This window comes from Poecilia reticulata, chromosome 9 (genome assembly GCF_904066995.2).
Source record: "Poecilia reticulata chromosome 9, P_reticulata-male-v2, whole genome shotgun sequence".
Lineage (NCBI taxonomy): Eukaryota > Metazoa > Chordata > Actinopteri > Cyprinodontiformes > Poeciliidae > Poecilia > Poecilia reticulata.
The window spans coordinates 808,761-825,663 of NC_088838.1; the positions used below are offsets into that span (position 1 = coordinate 808,761).

A 16,903-nucleotide genomic window follows, 5' to 3' on the forward strand; every position below is an offset into this window, starting at 1 on the left:
GCCTAGAAAAATAATAGTCAAGTTTTCAAAAAAATAGAAAGATAAGAGAAAAAGACAAGAGTGTCTATTTGTAACAGTTTTTCTCCAAGAGAGGTGAGTAGACTGTGTGAGATTATCAACCATTTAGCATAGTTGGCTTAGCTACAGACTACTGTTTGCCTCCATAGCTTTTAATGAATTAAGTAAAAGAAATACCAAGATATTCATATATTTAACTTGTCCCTGTACCTTTTACCACAAGGTGAGTCAGTCAGCAGCAGCTCTAATCCCCGATACCAACATAAACCTCTTACCCTTGTCCCAGTGAAAACGATGAGCAACAATGACAACGTAGTTAGCATCATTCCAGGAAATAATAGGGATTTTCTGTGTCTTTGCTCTTTTTACAATTACACAACAAAAACAATGCATTTGTTGCTGACAGAAATTCAAACAATCTTTATAAAATGATAATAAAAAACAGCCTCCTGACAGGTCTGCAGCCAGGCCAAACAGTTTTACCTTTGCTTGTTTTTAAATTACAGATATATGTTGCCACGTCCCTCCTGACCCGTCCTCTTCTAAGTGAAATTAAAGCTGCAGTATGTAATTTTTATAAAAAATGTTTTACATATTTGTTTGAACTGTCATTGTGTTGTGATGGTGTGGCATGAGAGATAATTTGTGAAAAAATTATTTCCTCTGCCTTCTCCCAGTGCTATCAAGAAACAACCAATCAGAGGCAGGAGGCGGGTTTTAGCGCCGTGTATCGTAATCTCATGTCGCTGCTCATCCTCCTACTCCAGGGGTAGGCAATCCTGGTCCTCCAGGGCCGGTGTCCTGCAACTTTTAGATGTCTCCCTGGTCCAACACACTTTAATCCAACAGCTGAATCACCTCCTCAGTGCAGGCAGGTTCTCCAGAGTCCTGCCAACAACCTCATTATTTGACTCAGGTGTGTTGAAGTAGAGACACATCTAAAAGTTGCTGGAGGCCCTCCAGGCCTGGAGTTGCCCACCCCTGTCCTACCCGCTTGCTCTGTGCTATGCTGCAGCTAGCAAAGCACAGAGCAAGCTAGCAAAGCACAGAGCTATGCAGATTCAAATTGTGAATGCTCAGTTTAGTTAGCATAGGTACCAATGATGGCAGATAAACAGTTTTGGTGTAGCAAGTTTTTTCTCCACCATTAGCATATTTAGCAGTGAGTGAATGAAGTTGCTTAACACTAAAACCCTCCTCCTGGTTCTGAATGGTTGTGTCTAGTCAGAACGGTGCATTACTTTAGCTAACAGTAGTTCAGGGAGGAGATTAATTGTTTTCAGATTATCTGTCTCATAACAAACTGTCACAACATTGAGACAGCTTTAACAAATATAGAGAAAACATATTTTTGATTAAAGTTGCATACTGCAGCTTGAGTAAAATGCAACTACATAGCATTTTTTTAGGAGTTTTATGTATATTTTGCACGTTGTCTGAGACTGTTGCAAGTGGGAAGAGACATTTCAATGAGATAAAACTAATAATAAAAAAATTTAAGCAACCTATTTGCTGTATTGTATGCAGACTGTTTCATGTAAAATTCATGAGTAGTGCATATTGTGCTAGGATCAGTATTGGACCAAAGAAAGCAAGGCAGTTGCAAACTTTTGAAATTATTATATGATATATATATTGATGGGTCAGATAGACTCAAGAAACTGTAACAGTAGTTGCGCCCAATATAATTTTTTGTCATGGGGTCCAAGATTCCTGGCGGCGCCCGTATGGATCGCCTTGACACCGGGTAAATCCTCAAGATCTATTTCATTTAGGCTTCGCCCTTTAAGGCCATCTCTAGTGGGTTTATCCCTCATGCGCAGCTGAAGAAAGCCTAGTCCACGCCCACCTACTGGGTGGGCCTCATCCCGGTCTGTATAAGTAACGGTCAGACTGGACCGTTACTTATCCCTCTTTTTCTTCAGCGTAAGATAGAACTGTTTTAAGAGCGAACGTCCGTTTTGCCCATCTTGTCAGACGGGGTACATCATGTCCTTGATGGGCACCGGATGCCTGGGCCCCCAGGCATCCCTGTATTCTCCTCCCGCTGGAAGAGAGGAGCCGGAGCTAGCCTTTTCTAGGCTAGCGAAGCGGGGCGTCAGGTCCATCGAATCCGGTCGCTGCTCGTGGGAGATGCTAGCTACGCTGAGCGTTTATCAGATAATCCCACCGACAGAGAAGACGATAGTGACGAGGACGACAGCAGGAGCAGCTGCGGTTCGGATGTTGCTTCCCAGCTGGGAAGCACCGCGGTGGAAGGTAGGCGGCTGAGCTAATGCTCAGTCAACCCCGGGCTCCGTATGTCTGTGGACTCGCTCCTCCTCGAGCTACCTAGCTTGATCGAGAAGCCGGCGAGCGCTAAGGGGCTTCCCGTCTTCCAACCTCCTCCGCCACGTTCGAATCACCTGGCGGGATGGTTTGGCTCCGCCCTGAGACGCCGTCTGGACATCTGGCCTCATTTTCCGGTTGTAATATCTTATATAACTGGAGCTTGTATGTTCTCCCTGTGCATGGTGGGTTTTCTCCGGGTACTCCGACTTCCTCCCGCAGTCCAAAAACATGACTGTCAGGTTAATTGGCCTCTCCAAATTCTCCCTAGGTGTGAGTGTGGTTGTTTGTCCTGTCTGTCTGTCTGCTGGCGACCTGTCCAGGGTGACCCCGCCTCTCGCCCGGAACATTAGCTGGAGATAGACACCAGCAAACCTCCTGACACTAATAAGGCACAAGGGTGTAAGAAAATGAATGGATTGATGATTTTTAAAAAAATTTTATTATTGAATAATCGTGACGCAAATGTAACTTCATATTTTAAAGCACAACAACCAGCCTTTCACAAACTCCAAATCTCCTAGCGACAGAAAAAGAAAAAGGCACATAGATTAGACTATAATATGCTACAGCAGCAATTCGTAGCACACAAAATGACAATTGATAAAGTGTCTGCTAACAGTAAAACCACAAAAACATGTACCTTAATCAGTCACAACCGCACTAAGAGTAGTGACTGATTCAGACAGCTGCAGTGGGAATCCAAATTCATACATTCTAAAAAACAATTAGAAGTCACAACAGACATGCCAAAAATGACAAATTAAAAGCCCATTTACCCAATTATCAAGACCAATGATTGTTACAGTCAGCCTGATGAGCACGGCGCCAGCGCTCACCAGTAAAGATATGGTTGGAGGTGTGAGTCGGCACACCTCCAACCATATGCAGTGACCGGCCTAACAGCCAATGCTCGTAGAATCAATAACTTGGTGTGTGCACATATATACTAATGAGCCAGGCAACACTACAGGTGTAAGTGAATATGGGGAAAGGTTTATGGGCCCGTCATGGGTGGAAATTTACAGCCACTAATACAAAAACACCATTTTACAACTAATAAACCATCCGGTTACATCCTGAATCCAGATCTGCTGGAGGTTTCTTCTTGTTAAAGGTTGTTTATATATATGTTACAACTCCCCCCGCCGAAATGCAATAAACAAGCATAAATTCAATCAGCAAATTTTATTGTTATACAAATAAGGTGTGCATTTTTAGGAAGTGATCCAAAAACAAAACAAAATAAATGGGAAAAAATTGTTAGCCTGCCCTCACAAACACTAAAACAAGAGAAACAATCCAACACTGGGCAGACTAACAAAAAAATCTAATTTAAAAGAAACAGCAGGAGCAGTGATATAAATGTAAAAAACAAAAATGACTGAATACTTATTAAATCACTTTAATCAAGTCAATCTAAAAACATTAAAAACACTGCATGCCTGCATCAGATAAACCCATGCTCTCTGGTTTACCACACCAACTCGAGAGCCACCCTTGATATGGTAGATCTGATGCAGCCCTACCACATAAAAACAATATACTGATATATATAAAAGCGCACAATTCAATCTAATTAAAAGAGACAAATGCATAAAACTTACCTGCGGCGTCAAGTAGCCACACGCCCAGGTAAAGCAACCTCAAAACATCATTAATAAAACACCACATTAGCACCACCTTATTTAAAAGAATAAATTTAACAGTTTTCCTCCAAATCTTACCAGCCAGTGGTGCATGTAGGGCCAGCACACACCTGGTCACACAGGAAATTAACACCTGGCCACCACCCTGCCAGCTTCCCTTTTATGGAAGGTCAAGCTGTCGAGGGAGCGACACCTGGTGGTTCCACCTGTCTCACACACACACACACACACACATATGGCATCTCTGCCATATGTATATATTAGAGGTGTGCCGATCAATCGGTCACCGATCATAATTGGGCCGATTTTCGTGAAAAAGTGCGTGATCGGCGATCATTGGCTCTTGTTGCCGATACCGATCACCTGCATCTCATTTCTCAGCCTGCCTGTGCAGCTGGTCTCCTCTTTCCTTCACACTGCGCAAACGTGCAGCAACAAATCCTAAGCTATGTGGAACTATAACGCTCTGAGTGAATGGGGACGTTTGCGTGTTGCAGCGGAAAATTGAAGCAGGTCAAAATGCATCAACACAAGAAGCTAATACGACATAAAAACAATGCCATACTTGATGTAGTTTGGCTACATCGAGGCTCACTGCAGTAAAAAAGACATATGGAGGATCAGATAGCAGGTAAAGCAGAGCACAGCTACAAACACTCACCTGGATTAGCATGACGGTCAGAAAGCTAAACAAATAACACGCAAAATTATTTAAGTCTTCGAGCTGCGATGTAAGACGCTGGTTCTGCTCTCGCTGTTGAACCGCTGCTACGCTACAGGTAGTAATATTTGACAGACGGAGCGCCGCTTCTGCTCCACCTGGTAGTGACTCTCACACCAAACCTCTGCTTAAAGCTGCAGCATGTAACCTAAAAAAATACATTTTACATACGTATTAAAACTTTCGCTGTCCTAACATGAGACAGATAATCTCTAAAAAAATAATCAATCTCCTCCCTGCTCTGCATAATTACTCCGCTCAGTCAGAAACAGCCAATCAGAACTAGCAGTAATCAGCTAGCCGCCATGCTATCAGGAAGGTTTCATTCAGTAACTCTGGATTGTTTATTGTAATGGATCCTATATTTGCCTTTGAATGTTAAGTTTTATACTTGAATCTTTTGGCAATGTTGAGAGGTTTTATTTTGACTCTTTGCATTATTTAGCCTCTTCAGAGCCTCCATATGTTATCAGTCTGTTAAAGATAGTATTATTGATAGTAGTACAATTTGCACAATGCCTGTTTTGTTTAGTTTTTTTCTTGGAAAAATTTATTAAAAACAAGTTTTTGTCTAAATTAAGGTGAATTCATGGTTCCTTTTTCCACATAATGTAACCGGTAGTGTTTATGATAAAAATAATAATTATGTGATCGGTATCGGTGATCGGTATCGGCGATCAGCCCTCAGGGGGTGATTGGTATCGGTATCGACAGAAAAAAACCTGATCGGCACATCTCTAGTGTGTGTGTGTATACACTGCTAAAAAAAAGGGGACACTTTAACATTTAAGTTCCCTTTATTTTTTGAGCAGTATATATATATATATATATATATATATATATATATATATATATATATATATATATATATTAGAGATGTGCCCATCAGGTTTTTTCCTGCCAATTCCGATCACCCATGAGGGCCAATCACCGATACCGATCACATAATTATTTTTTTTTAATCATAAGCATTACGTGGAAAAAGGAACCATGAAGTCACCTTAATTTAGATAAAAGCTTTTAAATGGCTTTTTTCAGGAAAAAAACTAAACAAAACAGGCATTGTGCAAATTATACTGCTACACCGCCGCAACACGCAAACTTCCCCATTCACTCAGTGCGTTATAGTTCCACATCGCTTAGGATTTGTTGCTGCGCGTTTGCGCGCAGCAACAAAGGAAAGAGGAGACCAGTGTGAAGGAAAAAGGAGACCAGCTGCACAGGCAGGCTGAGAAATGGGATGCAGGTGATCGGTATGTGTGATCGGCAACAAGAGACCGTGATCTGCGATCACCGATTATACACTTTTTCACCCAAATCGGCTGATTATGATCGGTGGCCGATCGATTGGCACACCTCTAATATATATAATGTGTATATGTGTGTGTGTTAAAAAAATGTTTGTTTATTTATTTTACATATTCTTTAAAATTCAAAGTCCAGAAGGGATAAAGCCTTCTAGGTTGTTTTATCAGAATCTTCAGAATACAAAGAGAAGGCTTTGACAATCACTTCAATCAATCTCTATCTGACAAGAAGACCTCAGTTTACTGTGGAGAGATACAAGCCTGAAGTCACAACAGTGAAGCTGTACACAAGAAGAGTTGGAGCAGACTGTATTGCTTGATCAAACTTTAGTCCTTTGGTATTGGCAGCAAGATGCTGCAGATCTCATTTACATTTGTTGTGGAGAGTGCAGTCTGCTCTGTGTTGGGGTTAGCAGCATCAGAGTCAGTGACTTAAAAAAAACTCAAACAAGCTGATGAAGAGGCTGTTGCATTGTTCTGTTCAATCATACAACAACAGAGACAATTCACCTTGTCAGCCACGCTACCAGAGAAAACATGTTGGATTTGTTCGTTGCAAGTGTTTAGAATTTATACATTTCCAAAGCAATACCTCTTTTGACCATATTTGATCACAGTCTAGTTTTTCTGCTTGGAATAATATAAACCCCTTGTTCAGAGGCAGCCTGGGTTGAAAAGAACTGCAACACATGAAGTTGAGCAAGTCCTGTAAAGTTGTTCTGAGGCTTTAGACTGGGATTGTTTCATCCAGATGAAGAGGACATCAGTGCCTGACTGAGTGTATAACTGATATAAACTTCTGGGGACAACAGCAACCCCACCCAAACAGTGAGATGCTTCACTAATAGCTGAGGAGTATAAAGAAGGAGCTTAAAGACACGATTAGAGATCATAAGGAGGTTTACAGGAGGAAACTGGAGAACAAGCTCCAGCAGAACAATGTCAGAGATGTGTGATCAGGGATGAAGAAGATCACAGGCTTTAAACAAAAGGAGGATCAGATACAGTACAGACCAAAAGTTTGGACACACCTTTTCATTCAAAGAGTTTTCTTCATTTTCATGACTATGGAAAATTGTAGATTCACACTGAAGGCATCAAAAATGTGTGAAACAACTGAAAATATGTCTTATTTTCTAGGTTCTTCAAAGTAGCCACCTTTAGCTTTGATTACTTCTTCGCTCACTCTTGGCATTGTCTTGATGAGCTTCAAGAGGTCGACACCTGAAATGGTCTTCCAACAGTCGTGAAGAAGTTCCCAGAGATGCTTAGCACTTGTTAGCCCTTTTGCCTTCACTGTGCGGTCCAGCTCACCCCAAACCATCTTGATTGGGTTCAGGTCCGGTGACTGTGGAGGCCAGGTCATCTGGCCTTCTTGGTCAAATAGCCCTTACACAGCCTGGAGGTGTGTTTGGGGTCATTGTCCTGTTGAAAAATAAATGATGGTCCAACTAAACGCAAACCGGATGGAATAGCATGTAAGATGCTGTGGTAGCCATGCTGGTTCAGTATGCCTTCAATTTTGAATAAATCCCCAACAGTGTCACCAGCAAAGCACCCCCACACCATCACACCTCCTCCTCCATGCTTCACGGTGGGAACCAGGCATGTAGAGTCCATCTGCTCACCTTTTCTGCGTCACACAAAGACACGGTGGTTGGAACCAAAGATCTCAAATTTGGACTCATCCGACCAAAGCACAGATTTCCACTGGTCTAATGTCCATTCCTTGTGTTCTTTAGCCCAAACAAGTCTCGTCTGCTTGTTGCCTGTCCTTACCAGTGGTTTCCTAGCAGCTATTCTACCATGAAGGCCTGATTCACTCAGTCTCCTCTTAACAGTTGTTGCAGAGATGTGTCTGCTGCTAGAACTCTGTGTGGCATTGACCAGGTCTCTAATCTGAGCTGCTGTTAACCTGAGGCTGGTGACTCGGATGAACTTATCCTCGGCAACTTATCCTGGGGCGGTCCTCATGTGAGCCAGTTTCTTTGTAGCGCTTGATGGTTTTTGCGACTGCACTTGGGGACACTTTCAAAGTTTTGCCAATTTTTCGGACTGACTGACCTTCATTTCTTAAAGTAATGATGGCCACTCGTTTTTCTTTACTTAATTCAAATTCTAACACTATATTCAGTAGGACTATCAGCTGTGTGTCCACCTGACTTCTGCACAACACAACTGATTGTCCCAACCCCATTTATAAGGCAAGAAATCCCACTTATTAACTTGACTGTGGAAATGAAAACCATTTCAGGTGATGACCTCTTGAAACTCATCAAGAGAATGCAGAGTGTGCAAAGCAGTAATCACAGCAAAAGATTGCTACTTTGAAGAAACTAGAATATAAGGTGTATTTTCAGTTGTTTTACACTTTTTTGTTTAGTACATATTTCCACATATGTTAATTTATAGTTTTGATGCCTTCAGTGTGAATCTACAATGTCAATAGTCATGAAAATAAAGGAAACGCATTGAATGAATAGGTGTGTCCAAACTTTTGGTCTGTACTGTAGATGAAAGTCTGGACAGAGCAAATGAACTAAATACATTCTGCAACAGTTAGGAACAAGCTCATAATCCCCTTCTCCTGCCCCCAGCCAATTGTAGCTCCTACCTTCCTTTGTGACATTTAGACTGGTCACATCTCAAATATTTTATATTCCACCTCAACTACTGATCCTTCTGCTTCTACATCTTGTGTCTCCATATCAGAAGACGCTGCTGTTCCTTTTGCCTGCCCCTTCCATTTTTCTGTCTCTAGAAGTCGGGGGAAGAGGAATCTGGAGAGACTGAGCTAGAGCAGGGCTAATGGTGTTAGTCCCAAAGGCCTGTGCAGAACAGCTCTATGAGATTCTACAAAATCTTTTCAAACTTAGCTTGAACCAAAAGAAGGTTGCAGGACTGTGGAAGACATCCTACCTGGTTCTGGTACCAAGGGAGGTTCATTTATTGATCGTCAATGACTATAGACCTTTTGCTCTGACAACCCACAATACAAAAACTAAAGGGGCACATGTTGTTGTGGCCCCTTGGTTTTCTTTTTACCATCCTATGCTAATTTTAAATTTCTTTCATATCTTTAATGAATTGTACATTTTGAGAATAAACGAATTATATATTCTTTCCTTTGTATAGGGTCTAAAGAACCAGTCTCGGATAAAATTGAATATTGTCAGATGTCCACCAGTAACTACAGTCCTTATCAGGCGGCCAGATATGCGCTACCAGCTGGGATTCAGTGTTCAGAATGGCATTGTGAGTAGGGCTGGTGTTTTGCTCTTTTAGAAAAATATGTTTATAGTCTGTCAACTTTTTAATTCAAGTTGTATTTTTTGTCTGAAAAAACTACTGCATCTATTCATCAGATTTGTAGCCTTATGCGTGGTGGAATTGCTGAAAGAGGAGGTGTAAGAGTGGGCCATCGCATCATTGAGATCAATAATCAGAGTGTGGTGGCAACTCCCCATGAAAAAATTGTCCAGATCCTGTCCAACGCTGTGGGAGAGGTGAGACATTGCACAATACTTTATTTAGAGATAAAACATGCCATTTAAATCCTGCTGCTTAGAACTTGAACATGAGAGTGCTGACATTGTTTCCAAAGTTTGCTTTGACAGAAAAATGGATGCATTTTTACACAATTTTGGGGATTTATTAATTTTGACAGTGAAAGATTATCCATCCATCCATCCATTTTGTTCCGCTTATCCGGGGTCGGGTCGCGGGGGCAGCAGCTTCAGAAGGGAGGCCCAGACTTCCCTCTCCCCAGCCACTTCTTCCAGCTCCTCCGGGGGAATCCCAAGACGTTCCCAGGACAGCCGAGAGACGTAATCCCTCCAGCGTATCCTGTGTCTTCCCCGAGGCCTCCTCCTGGTGGGACGTGCCCGGAACACCTCACCAGGGAGGCGTCCAGGAGGCATCCTGACCAGATGCCCGAGCCACCTCAAAGTGAAAGATTATCTTAAATCCCAATTGAGATCCCTGGTGCTTCTGATGCTGTGAAAAAATTTTTTTGACTCCTTGCTTTTTCTTCCATTTTTCTTTTTTTCTACCAACATAAATGTTTCAGATCATCAAACAAAGTGGATAAAGACAACTTGAATAAGAACAAAATGCAATTTTCAAATGACAGTTTCATTAAAGGAAATAATATATATCCAAAATAACCCGACCCTATGTGAAAAAGTAATGGCCCCTAAATTAGGGGTGTGGTGATCCAATAATCTCATGATACTATATTCTATATTCACGATACGATATATATCACGATATTTGGCAAACGCTAAAATTCATCACAATTTGATGCACTTTTACAATTTTCTGAAAGATTTTAGAGGGACAGAGTGATTTTGGTGACATTTTGGGTTAGTCAATCTATGTTCCTACCCTCATCTATGATCATGAGCTTTAGGTCATGACCAAAAGAATACAGTCATGGATACAAAGGGCCGCAATAGTTTTTCTTCGCAGGGTGTCTGGGCTCTTCCTTAGAGATGGGTTGAAAAGCTCAGTCATCTGGGAGGGACTCAGATTAGAGCCACTGCTCCTTTACATCGAAAGGAGCGATTGAGATGGCTTGGGCCAGAATGCCTCCTGGATACCTCTGTGGTGAAGTGTTCTGGGCACATCCCACCAGGAGGAAACCCAGGCGGTTCTATGTTTCTCGGTTGGCCTGGGAACACCTTGGGATTCCCCCGGAGGAGCTGGAACAAATGACTGGGGAGAGGGAAGCCTAGGCCACCCTACTTAGGCTGCTACCCTGGTGACCCGATTCCGGATAAGCGAAAGAAGACGGACTGACGGATGGATGCTTAACATCATACTTCAGTTCTCCAGACTTTGCCTAAGCCACTCAAAACTTGACTTGTTTGGTCATTCAGAAAATGCCCTTTCCAGACTTTTGGGGATGATCAAGAGCCAATGTGAGATTGGCGTTTATGTTCATTTTGGTCAGCATTGGATTTTGCCTTGGAGATCATTTTTTCTAGTATCTTTTTTTATTGTTGAATCATAAACTCTGACTGTAATTGAGCAAAGTAAGAGCTGCAATGCCTTAGATGTTGTTCTGGGTTGCTTTGTGACTTTACAACATGTTGTGTACTTGTAATAGTCAGGCCTGGGTTGGTGAAATTGAAAGCATTTATTTAAAAAATTGCTTAAAAATGTTCAATTGTGAACATACTCTTGTTAAGTAAATTCATCACTTAACAAAAGGAGCAATAACTTTTACCAATAAAACCATTTTTGTTTGGATAACTTTTTATCTTAATGGATGAAATCTTTTATTGTAATATTTACTCAGATTATCTTTATCATACATTAGCATTGTCATAAAAATGCAAAAACTGAAGAAATCACTTTTTTCACAATCTTGCATGTGGTCTTACAGTGTAGGAGAAGACTTTCGTATTAATATTGGTGCAAAAAAAGTAAAGCACAGCATTTTAGCAGGGTCATGGTTCTCTAATTAAATATGAAAATCAAGAGAGGCAGATTGAATAACATAAGCTGCTCAAAGTTGAGTCCTTACAGTAGCCAAAATCTATTTGGGGATTTAAGCTCAAAATATTAACATTTTAAAAATGATCTATTTAAGAACATTGATGTATGCAATAAAGCATAAACATGACTGCCAAGTAAAGTGTCATGATTTGTGGAGGTAGCGTGGTGAGAGAGGATGCAGGCAGACCCAGGATGATTTAATGATGAAAATCCTCAGGCGTTGCACTTGACTTGTTGCACAACGAGGATCCAACAAAGGACAGAGACAACAGGTGGGGTTAAATACACAGGGAGGGTAATCAGGGAACTAGACACAGCTGGGAACAATCAACTGGGAAGACAGAGACTGAAGGGAACAGACTGATAAACACAGAAAAACCTCAAAATAAATGCACAGAAAACACAGATCACAACATAAAGGATGTTTGTCTTATGTGTATTTGTTCAAAGAAGGAAATGTTTTGTTAAACAAACTCAGGTTTTTAGTACAGGTTCATCTTATGTAATTAAACATTTATAAACTTTTCTTTTAAGGTGAAAAAACTGGCACCCAAATCCATAATAGTTTAGGTTGTGGTTTTGCATTTGCAACTAGTAGTTGTGTAGTTTTTCATGTGCCGATGGTTTAATAAAATGCAGACACAAATCTTACCTGATAAATTTAACCTGCAACTTTCAGTGTTTGGTTTTGGAGCCCCAACAGAAGTCAGCTCATCACATTCTGATTTCAACTTTATGAAGGTCTCCTTTACAGGTGTAGGTCCTAAAATTTTAATATCATGAAAAGGTTGATTTATGTCAGTAATTCCATTAAAAAAGTGAAACTTGCATATTATATTAATCCATTATATACGTTTACAATTATAACTAATAACTAATAAAAACCCCAAATTCAGTATCTCAGAAAATTAGAATATTGTGGAAAGGTCCGATATTGAAAACACCTGGTGCTACACTCTAATCAGCTAACTATACTGAACAAAAATATGAACATCCCATGTTAAATATTGTTGCCATGAGGAGTTAACAACTGTAAATGAGCATTGGCTGACATTTTATTGTACAAAAGTAATATTTCTTTTGATTTGTGTATAATTTTTAATCCAACTTGTTGTCAGTGAGCATTACTCAGTGAGTTATTTTTTTATTCTGTGCATGGGTGGTACATGTCCAGTGGGTGATCAGACAAAATGAGCAACAACTGGACAATCCTTGGACTGGACAATAAAAGGTCACCCCAAAATGGAAAATTTTGTCATAATGCCTCAGATGTCGCAAGTTGTGCGGGAGCGTTCCATTGACATGTTGGATGCAGGGACGTAGCTCCACGGCTCAATGTCCGTTATCGGGCCGGCCGTTTAAGAGTTTGTTTCCAACAGACTGGCACTACTGCAAATCGATCTCATCTTCATTAGCCACGTGTGACCACTCCAGCACAAAATCACCATGTCCGGCTCATCCATCTGCGGGATCGGCTCAGACCAGCGACAAACACAGCTGATAAGTCTATTATCAGACTATTATCTGCACAACAGACGCATCATACCTCAGACTGTCCGTAACCGCCTACGAGAAACCAACCTGATCCTTATCATGTTCAAAGGACTGTCAGTCGATGGGAATATTGAGATCAGTAATTACTGCAAATATATTTTGAATTTCTCTATCTATTGCGTAAAACTCTTATTTGACATGGGGCGTTTATACTTTTGTTCAGTGTAATTCAAAACACCTTCAAAGGTCTTTAAATGGTCCCTCAGTCTAGTTCTGTAGGCTACACCAGTGTTTCCCAACCCTGGTCCTCAAGGCACACTCCTACATATTTTAGGTTTCCCTGCTTTAATGTGCCTGATTCAGCTGACATCGTTCAACAAACGCCTGTTAATCAGTTATCGATTAGGAAATGCCTAAAACATGCAGGGCAGTGTGCTTTGAGGACCAGAGTGGGGAAGCACTGGGCTACATGATCATGGGGAAGACTGCTGACTTGACAGTTACTCAAAAGATGACCAGTGGCATAAGGAGGTCAAGTCACAAAAGGTCATTGTTAAAGAGGCTGACTGTTCACAGAGCTCTGTGTCCAAAGATATTCATAGAGAGGTGAAAGGAAGGAAATTATGTGGTAGGGAAAAAAAGGTTACCCACACCCTGGAGAGAATTGTGAAACAAAATCCATTTAAAAATGTGGGGAAGATTCCCTAAGAGTGGACTGCAGCTGGAGTCAGTGCTCCAAGAACCACCACACACAGACATATGCAAGACATGTTTCAGCTGTTGCATTCTTTGTGTCAAGCCACTCCTGAACAAGAGACGGCATCAGAAGTGTCATATGAGCTGAAGAGAAAAACTGCTGCTCAGTGGTCCAAAGTTATGTTCTCTGATGAAAATTAATTTAGCATTTCCTTTAGAAATCAAGGTCCCAAAGTCTGGAGGAAGAAAGCAGAGACACAGAATCAATGTTGCTTGAGGTCCATTCAAAGTTTCCCCAGTCAGTGGTGGTTTGGGTCCCATGTCATCTGCTGGTGTTGGTCGACTGTGTTTTCTGGGGCTCAAGGTCAAACAGCCACCTTCCAGGAAGTTTTAGAGCACTTCATGCTTCCTGCTGCTAACCAACTTTATGGAGATGGAAATGTAATTTTCCAACAGGACTTGGCACCCGCACACAGTGCCAAAGCTACCAGTACCTGGGTTAAGGACCATGGAATCCCTGTTCTTAATTAGCCAGCAAACCTGTCTTCATAGAAAATCTATGTGGTATTGTGAAGAGGAAGATGTGATACTCCAGGCTGAAGACCGGAAGGTCACTATCAGAGCAACCTGGGCTCATAACACCTGAACCGTGCCACAGACTGATGGACTCCATTTGGTCAACATTTCTAAAAAAAATTATTTTGTATTGGTCTTAATGTTCTAATTTTCTGAGATAATGAATTTGGGTTTTCATTAGTTGTCAGTAATAATCAACATTAAACAAAAAACACATTTGAAATATATCAGTCTGTGTAATGAATTTATATAATATACAAGTTTCACTTTCTTAATGGAATTACTAATTTAAATTAACTTTTTCATGATATTTGAATTTTATGACCATACTGGGAGCTTGGAAAAATTGATTTTGTTTCCTTATTTTCTTGTGTCTTCTCTAAAATGTCTCCTTTGACTGCACTTTTCAAATGTTACTCCTGTCTGATTTTCAGATTCACATGAAGACCATGCCTGCAGCCATGTATCGCCTGCTGACCGCTCAGGAGCAGCCTCTCTACATTTGATAAACCTTTCAAAATTTAAGCCCATGCAGCATTGTTTACTACATAAAATGATAGTTCACAAGTGGAGCTTTTTTTTCTTGTCTAGTGCAACTTAAAATCAAAATTAAACTGTATTTACTACAAGACTTCTTTTTTGGGTCTATTACATTGGAAAGGATGAAGACACTTTATTGAATGCGAGTCTCCAGCTGCACAAAGTATAAAGTTGTTCTCTGTGTGATTTGCTGTTGCTGTTTGAAAAGTTAACCTCAGCTTAAAAATAGAAACATTTTAGTATCTCTTTGCTGTTTAGGCAACTACAAGAGGTTTTAATATGAAAAATAGACAGTTCTCTTAGTGTGTGGAATAACCATTTATGAGCTGAGACATGCGTTATAAGAAACGTATTGCTTTCACTTTGCATTCTAACCTTGTGTGCTGATGTAAATGGAAAAAAAAGGAAAATGGCAATAAAATGAAATTTTTATTTATTCAGCCCGTTTCCTATATATTTGAGCCACTTGCATTATGGAGATGATCCCAGTGTGAAAGCTTTTAATCTCTACTGAAATACTCGTTTTTATTCTAGCTTCATTTTTTGGCATCTGTTAACAGCAAGTGGGAGAACCCCTCTTTCACTGGTGGGTGCATGAAGCCCCTCTAACCCTCCTGTGACCTGGAACGCTGTAGAACAGAACAGCTACACATCATGGAGATGTCTTTGTCAGTAATAATAGTAATCAATTTTATTTATAAAGCCCTTTATATCTCCAGTTGAAATCTCAAAGGGCTCATTCACACAGTGATGATGTAGCTTGCCATCATCAGTGTCGGCCCTGGGCAGGCTGACAAGCGAAGCTGCAAATTTTGCACCATCGGCCCTTCTGACCAACACCAGCAATAATTAGTAATAATCAGTAACAGTCAGCCAGGGCCTTAATGAAGAATACTATGTTATGCCGACAGTGCATTACATGTCCACATTGTTTTCAGCATCGAAAATAATTTAGATAAATTCTTATATTAGTACAGGGATGTGCTGGTTTCTATTTACCTTATAGATATACACCAAGCTTGAAACTTGCAAGTGACAAATGTGAGAAGAAAGTCATTGATGCACTATTATGTGTAATTTTGCTCACAGAAACACTTCCAATGTTTCTAATACTTATAAAAATAAATTGTATTTTATGTGTCATTCCTCATTCATTTCAATAACATTTTCTTAACCTTAGTTAGACTGAGTTAAAGTACAACAGGGAGGCTATGAAACAAATTGGGACTGTGGGAACATAATATAAAAGGAAGAAATGCACATTTTCAAAATAAAAGCTCAACTATATGGGTTTAAAACAGTAACAGATTGGAAAATATGAATAATCTTTCCTTGTTATATTTTCTACAGGAAGGAAATACAAGAGCAGTGAACACAAACTCAAGTACAGTCAGGCACAACAACACAGCAGCAAAAGGCTTTGGTAGGAATATGGAAGCAAATCAACCCCCAGCAGGAATCAGAGAATCTGTTTGGACTGTAATGAACTTCAAAAGGGAGGGAGGGACAGACAATACAGGTCATTTGGTTTCCATAGAAACATTCTGGTCAGCATACTGCACTCAGTCCATCATCTTCAGATTCGCTGCTTCAAGAATATGGCAAATGACACAAATGGATGTTTTTATTGAAGAGATCAGAAAACTCTTTAGAAAGCAGTTGGTGGAGACTAATTCCATCATGAGTGTACACCCAGCGTTCTCCTGTCCAGTCGTAGCGCTTCGGTCCACTGGGAACGCAAAAGGAAAAAGAAGCAGGGAATAAAATTAGAGTCTGAAACCAGATATTTAAGGCATATTTTTTTCACTTGTATAAAGTTAAATCTGGCCAAGCTTCTCTTGTTTTAGTTCAGTTAGAATTATTCAAGTTATTCATATTTGCTAAATGTCAGAAAACTTAGCAAGAAGATTTTTAGAGATTTTTTGTAACCTTTGAGTAGATATATTTGGTATGAGTTTCAGTTTATAACAAAATCAGAACGCCACTGGAGTCATAGTCCAAACACTATAGAAGGTCAGACATTTTTGTCTGACCTTCTCTAGTGACTAGTGACCTTCTCTAGTGACTAGTGA

General features: G+C 40.5%; 2 protein-coding genes across 11 annotated transcripts in view; one reads left to right on the forward strand and one right to left on the reverse strand.

Moving 5' to 3' along the window:
• The window catches only part of LOC103470682 (amyloid-beta A4 precursor protein-binding family A member 1), a 56,088-nt gene extending 40,817 nt beyond the window's left edge, over positions 1-15,271 (forward strand). For all 9 annotated transcript variants that reach the window (XM_081611169.1, XM_081611171.1, XM_081611174.1 and 6 more), the window contains 3 exons: positions 9,159-9,278; positions 9,389-9,529; positions 14,726-15,271. In XM_081611169.1, coding sequence (XP_081467295.1) covers positions 9,159-9,278; positions 9,389-9,529; positions 14,726-14,797 — 333 coding nt within the window. In that variant the 3' untranslated portion in view covers positions 14,798-15,271. The remainder of the gene's footprint in view (positions 1-9,158; positions 9,279-9,388; positions 9,530-14,725) is intronic.
• fxn (frataxin) overlaps positions 15,242-16,903 on the reverse strand; it is a 30,072-nt gene continuing 28,410 nt past the window's right edge. For both annotated transcript variants that reach the window (XM_081611175.1, XM_008419304.3), the window contains exon 6: positions 15,242-16,560. In XM_081611175.1, the coding sequence (XP_081467301.1) occupies positions 16,422-16,560 (139 nt within the window). In that variant the 3' untranslated portion in view covers positions 15,242-16,421. The remainder of the gene's footprint in view (positions 16,561-16,903) is intronic.